This window comes from Mesoplodon densirostris, chromosome 16 (genome assembly GCF_025265405.1).
Source record: "Mesoplodon densirostris isolate mMesDen1 chromosome 16, mMesDen1 primary haplotype, whole genome shotgun sequence".
NCBI classification, from domain to species: Eukaryota; Metazoa; Chordata; class Mammalia; order Artiodactyla; family Ziphiidae; genus Mesoplodon; species Mesoplodon densirostris.
In genome coordinates, this window is record NC_082676.1 from 15,773,974 (window position 1) to 15,792,800 (window position 18,827).

An 18,827-nucleotide genomic window follows, 5' to 3' on the forward strand; every position below is an offset into this window, starting at 1 on the left:
AAACCTAAACCCTGCTCCATCCACCCCCGACAGCTCAGTCAGGCCCAGGTGGAGGGCAGTTCTACCAGATGCCACTGAAGGTGACCTTACCAAAGGTGGGGAGGTCTCACTCTCCCATCCACGGGAGCCCAAGAGGGGAGGCCAGGGCTGGCGTCAATCACCGTGCCAGCCTGGGCCAGCCTTCTCCAGCAGAGAGCGCTGACCCTAACTCGAAGCTTCCTAAGCACCCAGAACTCTGCAAACCCTCCTGGCCATTCAGAGCTGACTTTTGTCCTCTGCCTAAGCCATTGCTGGGGCTTCAAAGTCTTAGAGAACCAGGAAAGGGAGCATCTGACTCAACAACCCTCACTCTTTATACAGATGAGAAAAACTGAGGTCCAAAGAGGAACAAGACTTCTGCAAATCACAGCCCAAGTCGGTGATACAGGCAGGACTGGATCCTAGCCCCAGGCACCCAGGGCCTGTCCCCATCCATCGTCAGTTCTTGCACAAGCACCCTTGCACAGAGGCTCTTGAGCAGGGGGTGAGGCCAGGATGAGGCAGACACATGCCACTCCATCCAGCCCCTCTCCTTCCTCCCCTGACTCAGTTGCTCTAGCCTCCCTGAGGCTGCAGGTGTTAATTTAGGGGCCTCTGGGTTTCCCCTCATTAGGTGTTGGCAAGAGAAACATGAGGGCCCACAGCCTCCTTCTCCTGGTGGCCCTCCTGGCTTTGGGGAGCCAGCTGCCTGCTACCTTGGGCAGGAGGAAGGGAGGTGAGTTTGGGTAGTTTCCTCTGCTCCAGGCATAGAGGTGGTTTCTACCTCGTAGGGGAGAATAAGGGTTGGGGGAAAGCAAGCAATGCAGTGTGTGTGTGTGTGTGTGTGTGTGTGTGTGTGAGTGTACCTGTTTCTTAGTGCTTCCAGCAGCTTGCCTTTTGTCTGTATAGCTTTGTGCCTGCATGTGTGGCTGTAAATGTCCTCCTGCCAGTTTCCCCGTGCTTGTCTGTGCCTGTCTACACATTTGAGTGTAAGATTGTGTTTACACACGTGCGTCTGTCTCTATGTACACGTGTCTCTTTGTGCCTGCTTGTCTGCGTGGTTTGCATCTGCACATGTATCCTTAGGAACGACCGCATACATGTGTGCCTGAGCCTGTGTGCCTGTCCATGTGAGAACACGCGTCTCCCTGTGCCTCTGGGGAGGGGAGGAGATGGACCGGAGGTCCCCGCTCTTTGGTTGTCTCCATGGAGGTGTCTGGATCTGTGGGTTCGCGTGGCAGGGAGATGACTCTTTCTGTCACCTTCTGTGGCCAGCTAGGCCTGGTCTGGCCCCCTGGCCATCTTGTTTCTATCGTTCTCCAGCCTTCTCTGTCCCCCAGCCCAATCTGTGAAAGGGTCTCCAGAGTTGACTAGGGGGCATGGTTTCTGGGATCTGCGATCTCTCTGGAGGAAGACCTGTCAACAGGTGCGGGAGGCTGAGGCTGCTGGGGTAGCTACGCAGGTGCCTCCCGGCTCGGGCGATGCCTCCACCTCCATCCCTTCTGGGGTTGTAACACTCTGACCTACATACACCCGGGCAGCCCTGGCCCTGCTTTGGGGGAAAGAGACAGTCATGGGGGCAGGTTCCCTCCTCCACAGGGCCCTGGGGAGCAGTTCTCTGCATCCTCTCTGCCCCTTGAGCCTTCCTCAGAGCTGTGAGCTGCTTTGGGAAGGAGAGTGCTCAGAGGCTCCCAGGCTGACAAGGGAAGGATGCTGGCGAGTTCCAAGGCCAGAGCCATGCTGGTTGTGATTCATGCACCATCACCACGTTCCTCTCATTGCCATGTTGTGAGGTCAGGACTATCTTTATCCCCATTTTGGAGATAAGGAAACTGAGGCTCAGCAGGAAACCACTTGCACAAGGCCAAGGACAGGACTCTGAGTTAGTGTCACAGATAGCATTTGGATTCAGGTCTTTGAAATCCGGCAAAATCACCCTCCCAACTTACTCCTTGAAAAATGAGGTCGCATGACTCTCTCCTAGGAGTAAACAATGTCTTGAGGAATAAGGTGCTGGCATCCAGTAAGTGCAGCCTAAGTGGGCACTTCAGGAGCGCTTCTGGGGGCACTGGGAGAGGACACCCTGAAACCCAGCCCAGCTACACAGAGATGAGAGCTGGCGCCCGCAGAACGTGAGCCTACGTCGGACCTGTGTCACGGCTCAGTGGGACACGCTGGTTTCCCCCTAATTCACACATCCCTTTCTCCCCTGATTCTCTCCCATGAGACATCGGCCCGGGACTCAGTAGGATTTCAGACAATGGAGAGAGGCACAGTGTTGTCTGTGAAAGCCCAATCACCTCTGTTTAAAAGACACCTCCCTCCGCCCCCCTTACTCCCACCCCTCAAACATCTGGGCATCTCTGACATAAAGAGCCTGCACAGTCTCTGGTAAACTGTAAGTGACTAACCCATGTTTTCAATGGTTATGTCAATAGATCTGTGTCTGTGTAGCTCTGGGTGTGTGGTTGTGTGTATATGACTGTGTATGCACTTATATGTCTCTCTGCTCACAACACATATGCTATACACTTATGCATGTATGACTGTTTATGTATAATTATGTGTGTTTATACTTATGTGTGTAGGCATGTGTTTATAACTTATTTGACTATGTGTATATGTCCCAGTTCATACATCCCAGTTCATTATACATGTATGTAACTATTAACTATCTTGTGACTGTCTGGATATATATATATATATATGTATGTATATGTATATATACATATGTATGTGTATAGGTCAAACTACATGAAATTGCTATTTTTGTAGATCAACAAAGTTGAATATCAGCTATTTCATATGGTTAAGCCCTTAGCTAATTGTGTGTATACATCTAAGTGTGTTTGCATATTTGACCGTGTATATGTATCTATTTCTATGTGCACAGATATCTATGTAACTGTGTCTGGCTATGAGTCCTTCATTCTCTGAGTCTTCATATCCATGAGACATTCCAGTACTACATGGTTGTTGGGGTGTGTGTATGACTGTGTCTCTATGTATACGCCTGTGAGTGGGGAGCCTGGATCTGGAGGGAAGGTTAGGAAAGGCAGATGAAGACTTGAATGTGATGGGCAAAAAAACAGGCCCTGTAAAGAGAAGCAGCTTGGAGTTGCTCAGGAGCCACCAAGTTAAAGAGTGTAGACAGTGAGACCAGAGAGATGGGCAGGGTCCAGACCAGGCACAGCCTTGTTGGCCCAGGTGGAGATTTTGAACTTCTTTCTTTTTTTCTGTCTTTTCTGTCATCTGAGTCTCAAACCAGCCCTGGGAGGAAGGAGTCCTGTTTCCGATTCACAGACAGAAAACTGAGGCTTGGAATAAAAAAAAAAAAAAAACTTTCCAGCCATTTACAACATGGATGGACTTTGAAGGCATTACGTTAAGTAAAATAAGTTAGACAGAGGAAGACAAATACTGTATGATCTCATCTGAAAAACAAAACAAGGGACTTCCCTGGCGGTCCAGCGGTTAAGACTCCACGCTTCCACTGCAGGGGGCACGGGTTCCAACCCTGGTCGGGGAACTAAGATCCCGCATGCCGTGCAGTGCAGTCAAAAAGTAAAAAAGAATAATAATTTTAAAAAAAACCCAAAGCAAAACAAAACAAATCAAGCTCATAGATACAGAAAACAGTTGGTGGTTGCCAAAGGTGGGGTGTGGCGGTAGGAGTGAAATGGGTGAAGGGGGTCAAAAGGTACACACTTCCAGATGTAACATAAATGTCATGAAAATATAATGTACAGCATGGTGAATATAGTTAATAATGCTATATTGCATATTTGAAAGTTGCTAGAAGAGTTGATCTTAAAAGCTCTCATCACAAGAAAAAAAATTGTAACTATATATGGTGCCCAATATTAACAAGACATTGTGGTGATCATTTCACAATATATACAAATATTAAATCACCACATTGTGTACCTGAGACTAATTTAATGTTACATGTCAGTTAGGCCTCAATAAAAAAATTAAATGAAAAATTCAATACAAGCAAGTCCATTCAAAATAAAAATTGCCAAAGGACAGGCAAGAAGTGAGTAGTGGAGAATTTAGATTGTGTGATCTCCAGGACAGTGCTTATACCTAATTCTGAAGTGCCTCCAGCTGCAAAATCTGGGGGGTTCTCTTACAGAGAAATCTGGGGGCTGCCCACCGGACGATGGGCCCTGCATCCTATCGGTGCCTGATCAGTGTGTGGACGACAGCCATTGTCCCTCAAGGATGAACTGCTGCCACAAAGCATGCTTCCGCCCGTGCGTCCGTAAGGTTTTCGGTAAGAATCCCTCCCTCTCTACTTTGCTGACCGCCAGCCAAGCCCCAAGCCCCAGGGCCAGGGTACAGGTGGGACTCACCCGGCTCCTGTGTTGCAGTTAAGATGGGCAGCTGCCCCGAGGACCAACTGCGTTGCCTCAGCCCCATGTGCTCCAAAGACTGGGATTGCCCGGGCCACAAACGGTGCCTGCGGCCAGGACTGCAAAAACCCTCTCTGAGGTATGGCTGTGTGTGCCCGGGGCGAGTTCTTTCCCTCCTGAGCCCCAGCCCTAAGAGATTCCTCCAGTTCAACAAGCTTAGCAGGAACCTTCCCAGAAGCCTGGGCCTCCTGTGGCCGGAATTGGGGAAGTGAATGGGGTGGGAGGGGTCCTGTTAGGATGACAGAGGAACTGGGGATTCTTGTTCTCTTACTGAACTTGCTTCATCACCTGGACCACAACCCTAAATGCTCTGAGCTTCAGTTTGCCTTTGTGAAGGAGGGTGGGGAGTCCGGCCTTAGTGTCTGGGCTGATGGGGTCTGGATGGGGGATCAAGTCCAGAACCCAGAGCTTTATTACGGGAGGGGGTTAACCCTTTCCTTCTCTCTCCTCAGGCTAATTCTGATTTAGGATCCATAGCTCTGGACCTCAGGATGGGATTCCCTGCAGGAAGGTATGATGATGGGGGGCCTGGGACCCAGCCACCCAGATAGCACTCTCTGCCAGCGGCAATTCCAACCTTCTGATAAACACTGTTCTAGAAGAATTTTCCAAACATCAGTCTATTCACATACTCATTTCTCAATGTTCGCCATACCTGCAAATAGCATCATGATATTTTGTGTATTGCCTGTACTCCTATTGCCTGTACTTCTGTATAAAAATAAATTTATTTCAAGAGAAACACTGGATATCACTACTCTATATGGGATAAGCAGGATCACCTGTCACAAATAGAATGTACTTGTAAAAGCAGATGGAAAAGGGACTTCCCTGGTGGTGCAGTGGTTAAGACTCTGAGCTCCCAATGCAGGGGGCCTGGGCTCGATCCCTGGTCAAGGAACTAGATCCCACATGCATGCTGCAACTAAGAGTTTGCATGCCACAAATAAGGAGCCCAGCTATCACAACTAAGACCCGGTGCAACCAAATAAATAAAATATTTTTAAAATGTGTAACTTGGCAATTAAAAAAAAGGCAGATGCAATGAAAACAGCTAAATTCCATTAAAGTAAATCATGTCAGATTAAAAGATATTAAATAACAGTATTAAATTCTGGCTAGATACTGCCACCTGCCAGGATGTGAGCCTGAAGCCTACTCTCTGTCTCTGTTGTAATAAAGAAGATTAATGAGGATTAAAGAGATGTTAAAGGGGCTTCCCTGGTGGCGCGGTGGTTGAGAATCTGCCTGCTAATGCAGGGGACACGGGTTCAAGCCCCGGTCTGGGAGGATCCCATATGCCGCGGAGCAACTAGGCCCGTGAGCCACAACTACTGAGCCTGTGCGTCTGGAGCCTGTGCTCCGCAACAAGAGAGGCCGCGATAGTGAGAGGCCCGTGCACCGCGATGAAGAGTGGCCTCCGCTTGCCACAACTAGAGAAAGCCCTCACAGAGAAACGAAGACCCAACACAGCAAAAATAAATAAATAAATTGGTGAACTCCTACTCCCAACCTCTAAAAAAAAAAAAAAAGAGATGTTAAAGACACAGGCTTCTAATCTGAGACTTCCTTCCTGGTGTAATTGGAAGGATTGAAAAGAACTTCCTCAATCCAAGAGTCAGTGTTGCATGATGTTGCATCCAGGCATACCCTAAGATCATTTCGAATCACTCCACATTTGGGGAAATGTTGCCTGAACAGTTGGGATGTCATTATTTATGGGTGGGTCAGTCTCCATCACTGGATGATACCTCACTGGCCTCTGTTCCTTGGGGGCCTGGTCATAGTCAGGACTTAATGAGTGGGGGTGTCCATGAGGGAATGACAGCCACCCCAAGGGACATTCCTGGACCCAGGGAGCTGGATTTCTGACTCTCCCTCTTCCCAGGACTCACTTTGGGGTGGGAAAGGAGGCGGGCAGATTCCTCCCTGCTTTTTTTTTTTTTTTTTTTTTTTTTTTTTTTTTTTTTTTTTTTTTTTTTGCCGTACGCGGGCCTCTCACTGTTGTGGCCTCTCCCATTGCGGAGCACAGGCTCCGGACGCGCAGGCTCAGCGGCCATGGCTCACGGGCCCAGCCGCTCCGCGGCATATGGGATCCTCCCAGACCGGGGCACGAACCCGTATCCCCTGCATCGGCAGGCGGACTCTCAACCACTGCGCCACCAGGGAGGCCCTCCTCCCTGCTTTATCTGCTGGGTCTCCATTTGTGTCCTGATAGAATCTGGGGATGGAGTTGTGGATCCTGGGTCTTCTCCCCTTGTTCCTTTGACCTTGCGGTGTCATCACAGGTGAGTCACTGCTCTGGGCTTCTGTTGGCCCTGTTGGAAGATGCAAGGATTCTACTTCCTCACTGCCACGGTCCTTCTCACGGGTTTCAAATGGCTGAACTGTTGACTCAAAAGCAGCAAATGCTAATTATATGGATACAAGGTGAGACTTGGGAGGGGAGAAGATGGAGAACAATCAGGGAGTCACTGACTGCCTATGAGCTTGGGTATTTCCCTTCCTCTTTCTGGGCCTCAGTTTGCCCATCTATAAACTCATGTGGTTAACGCAGAGAATACGGCACATTGTATTCTTTGCCCATAGTCTCCCCTTCCCTCCCCAACCTGACCCTGGCTTTTGTGGAGGAAAGTATACATCCCCTGCCTAGTGATTTGGGGTTTGGCCCTGGAACTTGCTTTGGCTAATGGGACATGGGTGCAGGTGACCGTGTGCCAGTTTCAAGGCAAGGCACCAGGCTTCTTGGAGCTTCCACCCTCTGCCATGAGAAGAACTTGCCTAGAAGCCACTGGTCTCAGATGAAAGACACCTGGTGGGGAGGGGCAGGCCTGAACTTGAGGTGTCCCAGCCAGTCTTCAAACTTGTGAGAGGGAAATAAATGTTTGTGATAGGAAGTCAGTGAGATATGGGGGTTGTTCCTTATGGATTTATCACACTAAGAGCTTGTCTAATTCAGATAATGATTATTATTCTTTAGTGAACGCCCACTGTATGCTTCACACTTTTTTTTTTTCTTTTTTTTTTTTTTTTCTTTTTGCGGTATGCGGGCCTCTCACTGTCGTGGCCTCTCCCGTTGCGGAGCACAGGCTCCGGACGCGCAGGCCCAGCGGCCATGGCTCACGGGCCCAGCCGCTCCGCGGCATATGGGATCCTCCCAGATCGGGGCACGAACCCGTATCCCCTGCATCGGCAGGCGGACTCTCAACCACTGTGCCACCAGGGAGGCCCTATGCTTCACACTTTAAAAGATCATTTCATCCACCCGATAAGCCCAAGAAAGGTGGGTATCGTTATTCCCATTTGACAATGAAGGAACGGAGCTTTGAGCTAAGAGGTGAAACAGCCAGAACTAAACCATATCATGTTCCTCTTCAGATACTGATAAAATCAGCCACAGTTAAAATCACAGCGCACTTACACTGTACCAGGTGTCATTTTCATTACTTTACCTGTATAATCTCATTAAGTCCTCACAGCTTTACTATGTAGGCTTTATCATTTTTGCCCACGTCATGTACAAGGAAACTGAGGCACAAAGAGGTTAATCTGGCCAAGGTTGTACAGCTTATAACTAGTAGAGCCGGGATTCAACCCCGAGGAGTCTGACACCAAAGCTTACAACCTTATTGACCACAATAATTACATTCTGTAATTATTGAAAAGAAGAAATTTGAAAATTACTTCTAGCTCTAAAGACTCAGTTTCCACATCTGAAAAATGGGGATTATAAGATCCAAGACCCAAGAAGCATGAGTGACCAGCCTTAATTCTAGTTACTTAGAGCCTGAGTCTGATGGTGTGCAGCTCATTGCCCTGGGTTCCTTTCCTGAAAGGCATCAGGAGGAAGAGACTCCCACATGAGCCAGTTAGGATTTGGCTGCCAAGGGCCCCATGTCCTGAGGCTTTGAGTTTTGAGCTAGTTGCCTGGAACAGCTGCAGGCAGCAGATCACAGGTCACGGCTTCTCTGGCTACAGGTGGCAGCAACTATACAGACCATTCTAGAGTCACCTGCTTAGCTTCTTGCCTAACTTACGACTGTTTCAAAAGGTTTGTGCTTTGGTCTCTGCAGTGTCAGTTCTGTCCTGAGCTACCAAATTCCAGCCCATCCAGCTGCATCTCCACTGCTTGTCTCCACTGCCCTTCTGGAAATTCCGGTGGGAGGCTGGACACCTGTGTCCAGGAGCCTGGGCCTTCAAACTCCAATCTCGCTTTCCTCCCTCCTTCATCCATGAAATGTTTGCTGAGCACTTAGTACAGGCTCTAGGCTGTGCCTTCACAGAGCTCCCACACTGGAGGCTGAGACAGAGACCTAGCTACAGAGTTTATGTTATGCATCAGACTGGAGGAATCCAGGGGACCACGGGAGGCCAGGAGGGACCTAACTCAGCCTGGAGACCAGTAAAGACTTCCTGAAGGAGGGTGAGCCAAGCCAAGACATTGAGTGTTAGTAGGAATTCACAAAGTTTGACACCAACAGCAATGTCCCCAGTTAGATATATTTGCCCACCCCCAGGTTACTGGGGTGCTGGTGGCATTCTATATTTTGACCTGGGTGGCTGTCACACAGATGCATAGATATGTAAAAAAAAATCATTCAGCTGTAACTTAAGATTTATGCACTTTACTATAAGAACATTATACTTCAATTTATTAAAGTAAATTAAAATTTTAAAAATTTGTTTCCTCCCTAAGAGGCCTCTGTTTCCTCATTGGTAAAATGAGGGAATCAGACAAGAGCAACTTCCTGCTCTAACCTCTTTTTTAAAAATTTTTATTTATTTTTGGCTGTGTTGGATCTTTGTTGCTGCACGTGGGCTTTCTCTAGTTGCGGAGAGCAGGGGCTACTCTTCGTTGCGGTGCATGGGCTTCTCATTGCGGTGGCTTCTCATGTTGCAGAGCGCAGGCTGTAGGCATAATCTCTTACTTTGAGGGAAGAACTGAAGTGGCACAGCCCAGAGATGCACTCCCCAATATGGTAGTCACTAGCCACAAGTGGCTACTGTGCACGTGAAATGGGATTAAACCAAATTGGGATTTACTGTAGGTGAATGTGGTAGGCAGAATTCTAAGATGATTCCCAGTGACCCTTACCCCTGTATACTCTCCTCCTCTTTGAGAGTAGGTAAAAGGGAGACTGTCCTGGATGGGCCTGGCCTAAGCAGTGGAGTCCTTTAAAAGCAGAGCATTTTCTCTGGCTGCTCACACAGCACTCCGGTTTGCCTAGGAGAATTTAAACATCCATGTTGCGACTGCCTGTGGGCCCACGTGGCCAGGAACCGCAGGCAGCCTTTAGGAGCTGAGAGTATCCCCAGCAGACAGCAAGCAGGGAAAGAGGGAGGTCAGTTCTGCAACCACAGGGAAACAAATTCCACCAACAATCTGTGAGCTGGAAGAGAAGCCCAAATCCCAGATGAGAACCATCACCCTGGCTGACACCTTAACTTCAACCTAGTAAGACCCTGAGTAGAGAATCTAGCCATGCCATACCCAGACTTTTGACCCACAGAAACTATGAGATGATAAATTTTGTATTGCCTTAAGTTGCTAAGTTTGTGGTAATTTGTTACACAGCAATAAAAAACTAATACCCTGGGGCTTCCCTGGTGGCGCAGTGGTTGAGGGTCCACCTGCCAATGCAGGGGACACGGGTTCAAGCTCTGGTCCGGGAGGGTCCCACATGCCGTGGAGCGGCTGGACCCATGCACCGCGGCTACTGAGCCTGCGCTCTAGAGCCCATGAGCCACAACTCCTGAGCCCGTGCGCTGCAACTACTGAAGCCTGTGGGCCTAGGGCCTGTGCTCCGCAACGGGAGGGGCCACCACAGTGAGAGGCTCGCATACCTTAACAGGGAGTGGATCCCGCTTGCCGCAGCTGGAGGGGGGCGCGTGAGCGGCGGCGAGGACCCACTGCAGCCAAAAATAAATAAATAAATAAATAAAATTTATTTAAAAAACCCCCAAAGAACGAATACCCTGGATTTTGAAGACTTAGCACAAAAATGAAAATGTAAAATATCTCGTTAATAATTTCTTTATTGATTCCATGTTGAAATTATAATACTTGGTTAAATAAAATACATTATTAAGACTAACGTCACCCGTTTCTTTTTACTACTTTTAAATGTTGTTATATGAAAATTTTAAATTTTATATGTGGCTTACATTACATCTATTGGACAGTGATGGCCTAGAGGACTCAGAAGTCAACCGTATGACCTTGAGCAATTCACCTCACCTCTCAAAGCCTTACATTTCTTATCTGTGAGATTGGAATAATATCAATAATAGCACTTACACCACAGATATATTTGCAGTTTAAGAGATGAGGTTTGTAGAATACTGGGCCCAAGGTAAGAGCTCAATAGATAAATCATTATTATTAACCGTATTTGTAAAGTAGGGATCCTTTCCTGTATCCAGGTGCTAATCTTCAGGACCCTCTCCCCAACCAGGCACACAGTAGGTGCTTAATAAATGCTTATGGTTTACACAACCTTGACAAAACTCTTTGGCACAGTTCTCTGTTACCCTCGGCACCACGAATCAGGAATCTATGGGCAGGTGATGACACTGAACTTCAGGGGCAAAATGACCTGTTTCAGGCTTGATCTGTTTCAAGATTTCCCTGCGGAAATCTTGGAAGATGTGAGTTCCAATTTCAGGTCCACAACTCCTAGCTAAGTGCCCTGAGCGAATGACTGGGCCTTGTCTGTGAAATGGGTAACAGAAGACCCTGTCCATGTCGTTTGTGTCAGGAATAACTTAGATAAGTCACCTGAAGCCTGGTGCCTGGCCCATACTAAGGACTCAATTAAGGAAGCTATTATTACTGCTGCTGCTGTTGTTGCTGTTCCTTTGTCAGAGAAGCTCCGGCCAAAATCCCTCTCTAGAGGGACCCCCGCCCCTTAAATTACCCCTCATCCCCTGGCCCCTGACTTGTGGGGGGATGCCCTGGCTGGGCCCCGTCTCCAGACATCCCCCCTCTGCCCAACTGAGTCAGGAATAGAAACCCCCGCCTCCGACAGCCCGCGGCCTCCCTCCTTCCCCGGGCAGCGATCGATGCGGCCTCAGCCACCGGGACGGACGGAGGAAGACGGGGAAGGAGGAGTCAGCGGGGCCTCGGGGCAAAGACATCGGGCGCGGCCAGCGGCTCCCCAGCCTCGGCACCTTCCGGGACCTCGCGGCCGGCGGACGCCCTACAGGGGCCACGACAGGTAAGGGACCTCCCCGGGGGTGGGGGGGAGGCACAGTCCGGGGAAGGGGCGGGGGCTGCGAGAATGGGAGGCCAGGCTGCCCTGGGTCCCGGTGCCCGTGTCCCCGCTATGAGACCCCCCGCCCAACCCCGACCCAGGAGGGAGCAATGTGGGGCTGTCCGGGCTTGGGCTGTCCTGTCTGCTCATCATCACAATGGGATTCAAAAACCTCCCTGGCAGGGTTGGTGGAGGGATTAAACCCGCGAAGTGTATCTGGAGCCCAGCGAAATGACCAGCACATAGTAGGCGCTCAAAATAAATGTGTGGAGAGAGTCTTGAATCAAAAAGCCTAGTTTCCAACCTCAACTGTGCAATGGGTTAGCGGGGTAATTTGAGCAAATCACTTCATCTTTCTTACTGATCCTCAGATTCTAGGCAGGGAAGGTTTGTTAAATTAATCATCCCATTTCACAGAGCAGGGAGGTGAGTTCCAGAAAAAAGAGAAAGTGATTTGCCCACAGTCCTGCACCTAATGGTTGATGGAACTAGATTAGAAACTCCATCTTTTGACACCAAGTCCAAGTAGGGGGTGAAGGCGTGGAGCTGCATCACATATGTATTTATTGTGCACAAATTATGTGCCAGGGACTGTGCTGCCGATAAACAATTTACCTCATTTAATCCTCAAAACTTCTTATGGAAAGTATCATGTTCCCCAGTTTACAGATGAGGAAAGCGAAGTTCAGAGGGGCATGATTCTGCTCAAGGTCAACAGTTAGTAAGTGGCAGACTCAGAATCTGAACCTATGTCTGAGGAGAGAAGGGCAAGGGGTTGACATTTATTGAGCACCCATTGTGTTCCGGGGGCTTTGCACACGTACTCACAATAACCCTCCACCAGAAGTGCTGCTATCCCCATTCTGTAGATAAGGGAGCTAAAACCCAGAGCTGGAGGAGACTGGCCAGAGGTCACACAAGTGACAGAGCTAAGGACGAAACCCTGACCCCCTTAAACACCAAGCCCAGGGTAAGTGAAGGAAACCCTGCCCGCTCCCTGCCAGGCACTGGGCCAGCTGCTTGATACACACTCAGTCCCCCGTTCACCCAAGGGAAGCAGGCATTACTGAACCCACAGCACAGATGAGATTTCTGAGGGTCAGGAGGTGAGTCACTAGCCCTCAATTCCAGCAGAACTTGGAGACAGTAAGCAGTGGAAGGATGTAACATTTCCTGAGCATCCACTAAGGCCGAGCACTTCCATAACCTACCTTAATCCTCCAGCCTTCCTTGGGAGCAGGTGCTATTGTCCGCACTGTGAATTGTGCACCGTGCCAGAAATTGAGACCTAGAGAAAAGCATCTTCCTCAAGGCTCCAGATGCATCAAGGGTGGCTATAAACCCAGGTTTGCATGACTCCAGGAGACAAACAGGTGGATGAGTTACTACACCCCTTCTGTGGAGCCAGGCCTGCTAAAGGTCATTTAATCTTTCTAACCACACTTGGAGATGGATATTTTTAGCTCCATTTGACAGAAGCTCAGAGAGGTGACATGACTTGCTTATGGTCACACAAGAGTGCCAAAATTCAATCGGACTGACTCTACAGATGCTTTAAATAGTCTAAGCGAATGGCTCTCAATCTTGACCATGCATCAGAATCACCCTCCAAGCTTGTTGAAACACAGACTGCTGGACCGCATCCCCTGAGTTTCTGATTCAGCAAGTCCAGAGCAGGCTGAGAGTACGCTGCATCTCTGACAAATTCCCAGGTGATGGTGAACACACCTTAAGAACTTCTGGTCTAAACTGATTCTCTCAACGACCCTAGATAGTAATGCTTACTATCCCACTGTGCAGAGGAGGAAACTGAGCTTCAGAGTGCTGGCTTGAGCAAGATCCCATAGGAAGCCTCTGGTATGTGAAAATCCAAGTATGGGCAAGGAGATGTCCTGAATGAGCAGCCACCGGGTGCCAGGACATCCTGCCGTTCTACAGCTGTCATAATCCTCCAAGGGACATCTCAGCATCCACTTTATGCAAATGAAGGGGTGGGGGGAGTTCTCAGTGATTTGGCCAAGGACCCCAGTGGGGGAGTGGGGAGTGAGGGATATTCAAACCCAAGCTTGACTCTTGAGTCCAGAGGGCACTTGACACTGTGTGCCTATGGCTATAGAGCCTCCAACACCCCTGGCTGGGGATGGAGCAGGGTGGGGATTTAGACCTGGTCTTCGTGGAGGGGAGGCCATCTGGGAACGCCCCCTTCAGCGTGCCCATCCCCTGTCCGCAGGCCAGCGCGCGGCAGCGATGGTGAGCGAGTGCCCGGGGCCCGGAGCCCGGGTCCCCTGGCGGCGAAGCGACGAGGCGCTGCGCGTGAACGTGGGCGGCGTGCGGCGGCGGCTGAGCGCCCGCGCCCTGGCGCGCTTCCCGGGCACGCGGCTGGGCCGCCTGCAGGCCGCGGCGTCGGAGGAGCAGGCGCGACGCCTGTGCGACGACTACGATGCGGCGGCGCGCGAGTTCTACTTCGATCGGCACCCGGGCTTCTTCCTGAGCCTGCTGCACTTCTACCGCACCGGCCGCCTGCACGTGCTCGACGAGCAGTGCGTCTTCGCCTTCGGCCAGGAGGCCGACTACTGGGGCCTGGGCGAGAGCGCGCTGGCCACGTGCTGCCGCGCGCGCTACCTGGAGCGGCGCGTGGCACGACCGCGCGTCTGGGACGAGGACAGCGACACGCTGAGCAGCGTGGACCCGTGCCCCGCAGAGATCTCTGACGTGCAGCGAGAGCTGGCGCGCTACCGGGCGGTGCGCTGCGGCCGCCTGCGCCACCGCCTCTGGCTCACCATGGAGAACCCGGGCTACTCGCTGCCCAGCAAGCTCTTCAGCTGCGTCTCCATCGGCGTGGTGCTCGCCTCCATCGCCGCCATGTGCATTCACAGCCTGCCCGAGTACCAGGCCCGCGAGGCAGCGGCCGCCGTGGCCGCGGTGGCTGCGGGCCGCAGGGCGGAAGGCTTGCGCGACGACCCGGTGCTGCGGCACCTCGAGTACTTCTGCATCGCCTGGTTCAGCTTCGAGGTGTCGTCGCGCCTCCTGCTAGCGCCCAGCACTCGCAACTTCTTCTGCCACCCGCTCAACCTCATCGACATCGTGTCCGTGCTGCCTTTCTATCTCACGCTGCTGGCTGGCGTGGCACTCCGAGACCGGGGCGGAGCGGGTGGCGAGGAGCTGGGCGACCTGGGCAAGGTGGTGCAGGTGTTCCGTCTCATGCGCATCTTCCGCGTGCTCAAGTTGGCGCGCCACTCCACCGGGCTGCGCTCGCTGGGTGCAACGCTCAAGGTAGGGTTAGAGGTTTCGGGGAGGCGGGTGTAACCGTGGGGCAGGTTAGCAGGGGAACTTCCAAGCCTGTGGTGTCCAGACACACGGGGCTAGACACCAGGTGTGCATTTCACGTCCAGTCCTACCTTCCCAATAGCCCTGTAAGAAGGGTCTTTCTGTTATCTGTTTCCCAGGAGAGAAACGGAAAACCGAGGCAGAGTTTTGCTTGTCTTTCTTTCCAAAACCAAACCGAAAGACAAAAATAAACAACGATAACAAAAACAAGACAAAGGTTACTTTGGATCTATCTGTCAAACATCACAAAAATATTCCAAGCAGGATGCTCACTGGCTTCTCTGCTGAGCCTTCGTGCTGGTATTATCAGGGAGCACGGGTATCATAGGTCACCCTTCATAGGTTAAGTCTAGCCATAGCCCTAGAACTAACACTTACTGACTGCTAACTCTGTGCCAAATTCATATCCATTATCGATTTCATCCTCAGGACAGCTTCCTCAGGAAGATGCTATTATTTATTCCCTTCCCGTAGGTGAAGAAGCTGAGGTTGGAGGGTTGCCTTTTTAAAACCTGGTTGCAGTTTATTGAGCACCCGCCCTGTGTCAGGGCCTGCACTGGGGGTGAATCACTGCCCTGGCAAGCTTACCCTCAAGGGGGTGACATTAGCCTGGTTTTGGGAGGGCAGCAACGTGAACAGCTTGGAAGAAGGCCTGGAGAGGGAAAAGGATGGTGCTGGAAGGGGGACATGGCGGGAAGGGTGTGCCCACTGAGGAGGTTGGAGAGGTGAGTGGGGCAGGGTACTGAAGGATCATGAACTCTTGGCCCGCAATTTGGGACTTTTTCCCGTGGGAATAGGGGATCCTGTGAGAGGTTTAAACAGGGGCAAGTATTTTTGTGACTACTTTGCAGATGTGGAAACTGAGGCTCCAAGAGGTGGCAGGACTTGTCAGAGATTCCTCAGCAAATAAGTGGTACAGCCCAGAGAAGAATCCACCTGGTCCTGATCCTAGCACCTCTTTCTCCTAAACCTCCATGCAACCCTGTTAAGAATCCCTAAAAGGTGCTGAAAGACCCCTTCCACCCGTGGCTTAGGAAAGCCTTTTGCATGCTCTCACGGCAGGGCAGCCAGGATGCTGGGTGCAGGCAGGGTGACCTGGGCAGACTGCTAGGGCAGGTAGAGGGAATTCCATTAGCCAGACCCCTGCACTGAGCATTTCTCCAGGGACAGTCCGGCCCAGAACTCTGCCTTGCCTCCACCATGCAGGAAGCCAGGGCCTGGTGCTGCTAGCTTTTTCTGCAAGGAAGGAGAAGAATGCTGATCAAAGCTGCAGCGTCCAAGGCACGGGTGTAAGACTTTGGACGAGAGCCTTGCTACTCAAAGCCAGGCCCCTGGCCAGCAGCAGCTTTCTCATTACCTGGGAGTTTGCAAAATCTGTGGCCCTACCCCAGACCTACTCAGTTAGTTCCCCCTACATGATTTCTCTGCACCTTACAGTTTGGGAGGCCCTGTTCCAGACTAGGGGTTCTCAGCCTCAGCACTACTGACATCTGGGGCCAGATAATTCTTTGTTGGGTTGCGGGGTGCTGTCTTGTGCATTGTAGGGTGTTCAGCAGCATCTCTGACCTCTACCCACTAGATGCCAGTAGCACACCTCTCCCAGCTGTGATGACCAAAAATGTCTCTAGACATTGCCCAGTGTCCCCTGGGGGACAGAACTGCCCTATTCGAGAATCAGTGCCGTAAGGCTTGGCCTTGGGGGCAGAGCAAATATACACACCCGTAGGCAAGTGCATTCAGTGGGTTGTCCAGGGCACTTATGTATCCTCTTAGCTTCCTTGAGAGGCAGAAAATATTTTTGTGCTTATCAGAAATGGGATAGACCAGTCAAAAGGACATGAAACCAATTCTTTACATTGTGGAATATAAACTGCGGTTCTCTCTTGGTTCTGCAACAGTGTAAAAATCACCAGCTTTCCGTTAACTGGCTGGCACCACCAGTGGCCCCTGCATTAGAAGAAACAGCCGTGGTTTAGCAGGCAGGCTCTTTGGACAACAGAAATCAGGCCTGTGTTCAATCTCAGGGCGATTTGCTGGCTACTGTAGTTGAACGACCTTAGTGTGCAGGCAGGGCACCTGGGTGTTGGCACCAGCTCCACTTTGCTCTGTGACTTTGGACCTGCCCCTTCTACTCTCTGGGCCTCAGTTTCCCCATATGCCCAATACCGGGTCTGTAAGTTCACCAACTCTGACTTCCTGCATTCTCTTCCAGCACAGCTACCGTGAGGTGGGCATCTTGCTGCTGTACCTGGCCGTGGGTGTGTCTGTGTTCTCCTGCGTGGCCTACACAGCCGAGAAGGAGGAGGATGTGGGCTTTGACACCATCCCGGCCTGCTGGTGGTGGGGCACGGTGAGCATGACCACCGTGGGCTATGGGGATGTGGTGCCGGTGACGGTGGCTGGCAAGCTGGCAGCGTCAGGCTGCATCCTCGCGGGCATCCTGGTGGTGGCGCTCCCCATCACCATCATCTTCAACAAGTTCTCCCACTTCTACCGACGCCAGAAGGCCCTGGAGGCTGCTGTGCGCAACAGTGACCACTGGGAGTTTGAGGACCTCCTGAGCAGCGTTGACGGAGTGTCGGAGGCGTCTCTGGAGACCTCCCGGGAGGGAAAATCTGAAGACCTGGAGGCTCAGGCCACTACTGGGCCTCCAAACTCTCAGGTTTATTAAAACCAGGGCTCCATGCCCCCCTTCCCACACCCCTGCAGTGAGCTGAAACAGAGCAGAGATTCCTCCCTTGCTTAAGTTCTTCCTGGTGGCATGACCTCTCGGTATCACTCACTCTGGCTTCAGAAATGACACCTGGAGGCCGGGTCCTTTCCTCCAAAGGCGCAGGGCAGTATAGTGTTACCCTAGATTCTGTGAGCCCGGGGAGCAACCCAGAGACCTTTATAAACGAACCTGCAAGCCACCCACAATGCAGGCATGAGCCAAAGAGGGAAAGTCAAAAGGATGCTAACAATTCCTGAGCACCTTCTGTCTATTAGCCATGTCACGTTGGCCCTATGTTGGAGGATGAGAATCGTCCCCATTTCACAGATGAGGAAACAGGCTCAGAGAGGCACAGTGACTTGCCCAGATGTCGCACAACTAGAAGTGGTGGAGCCAAGGTTGGAATCCCAGCTCAGTCTGCCAAGGCAATGTTCCTTCCACTGGTCTTTCTTCTGCCCTCACAAAATTTGCATGTGGTTGTAGGGGGTTCATGGAACCCCCAGAGTTGGTCCATAGAGTTAGAACCTTCTGTTAGAGCTAGGGAAAGGACCGGGCAGGGGATTCAGATGTAGGCTCCTGGACCTCAGCTGTGGTTCTTTTCCAGGAGCTTCCAACAGGAGTCAGCTTTCAAAGATGAGGTCTTAAAGGAAGGACTAGGAGGCGGCCCCCTTAGTGGATGGGCAAGACTTGCTAAACAATAGTCCTGAAGCTTCCTCCCGGGGCTGGCTTAAGATACAGAACATCTGAAGGGGCCCCGGCCTGAGGCCTGAGGTCTAGACCAGCTATGCTAGGACCTACTCCATTTCCACATTTCAGCCCATCTATTAGATGGTCACAGTCTGTGCCCCAGAGGGAGATGAAAGCCAAATGGAGCACTGATTTAAAGCCAGCTCAGCTCTGAAGTGTTGGTGGCAAGGAGCTGCCGTGCATCGACACCTGTCCCCCCCTTCCCTAGATCCCCCCCAGGCTGATCTTGGCAGTTCCCTTCAGCCCTACCTTGGGTCACCATCTGGGCAAACGCTTGAGCCTCCTGTCCCCTGTGGCCAGGTCCAGCCCTCTCATCCTTGCTGGGGCTACATGTTTTATACTCGCCTGCTG

General features: G+C 51.3%; 2 protein-coding genes across 2 annotated transcripts; both read left to right on the plus strand.

The window, feature by feature from the left end:
- Positions 1–669: 669 nt before the first annotated feature.
- On the plus strand, positions 670–4,514 carry WFDC5 (WAP four-disulfide core domain 5). The gene is given in 4 exon segments (XM_060078935.1): positions 670–754; positions 4,157–4,297; positions 4,395–4,482; positions 4,484–4,514. Coding segments are annotated over 4 exon segments (345 nt in total).
- Positions 4,515–13,417: 8,903 nt separating this feature from the next.
- On the plus strand, positions 13,418–17,687 carry KCNS1 (potassium voltage-gated channel modifier subfamily S member 1). Its single transcript, XM_060078564.1, has 3 exons — positions 13,418–13,463; positions 13,920–14,962; positions 17,229–17,687. The coding sequence occupies exons 2-3, from the start codon at positions 13,937–13,939 to the stop codon at positions 17,685–17,687; spliced, it is 1,485 nt and encodes a 494-aa protein (XP_059934547.1). The 5' UTR covers positions 13,418–13,463; positions 13,920–13,936.
- Positions 17,688–18,827: the final 1,140 nt, after the last annotated feature.

Bases quoted from the DNA above. Each gene is read 5' to 3' on its own strand.
- KCNS1 (XM_060078564.1), top strand. From the start codon at position 13,937: ATGGTGAGCGAGTGCCCGGGGCCCGGAGCCCGGGTCCCCTGGCGGCGA. The intron at 14,963-17,228 runs GTAGGGTTAGAG...ATTCTCTTCCAG, and splicing joins CGCTGGGTGCAACGCTCAAG to CACAGCTACCGTGAGGTGGG.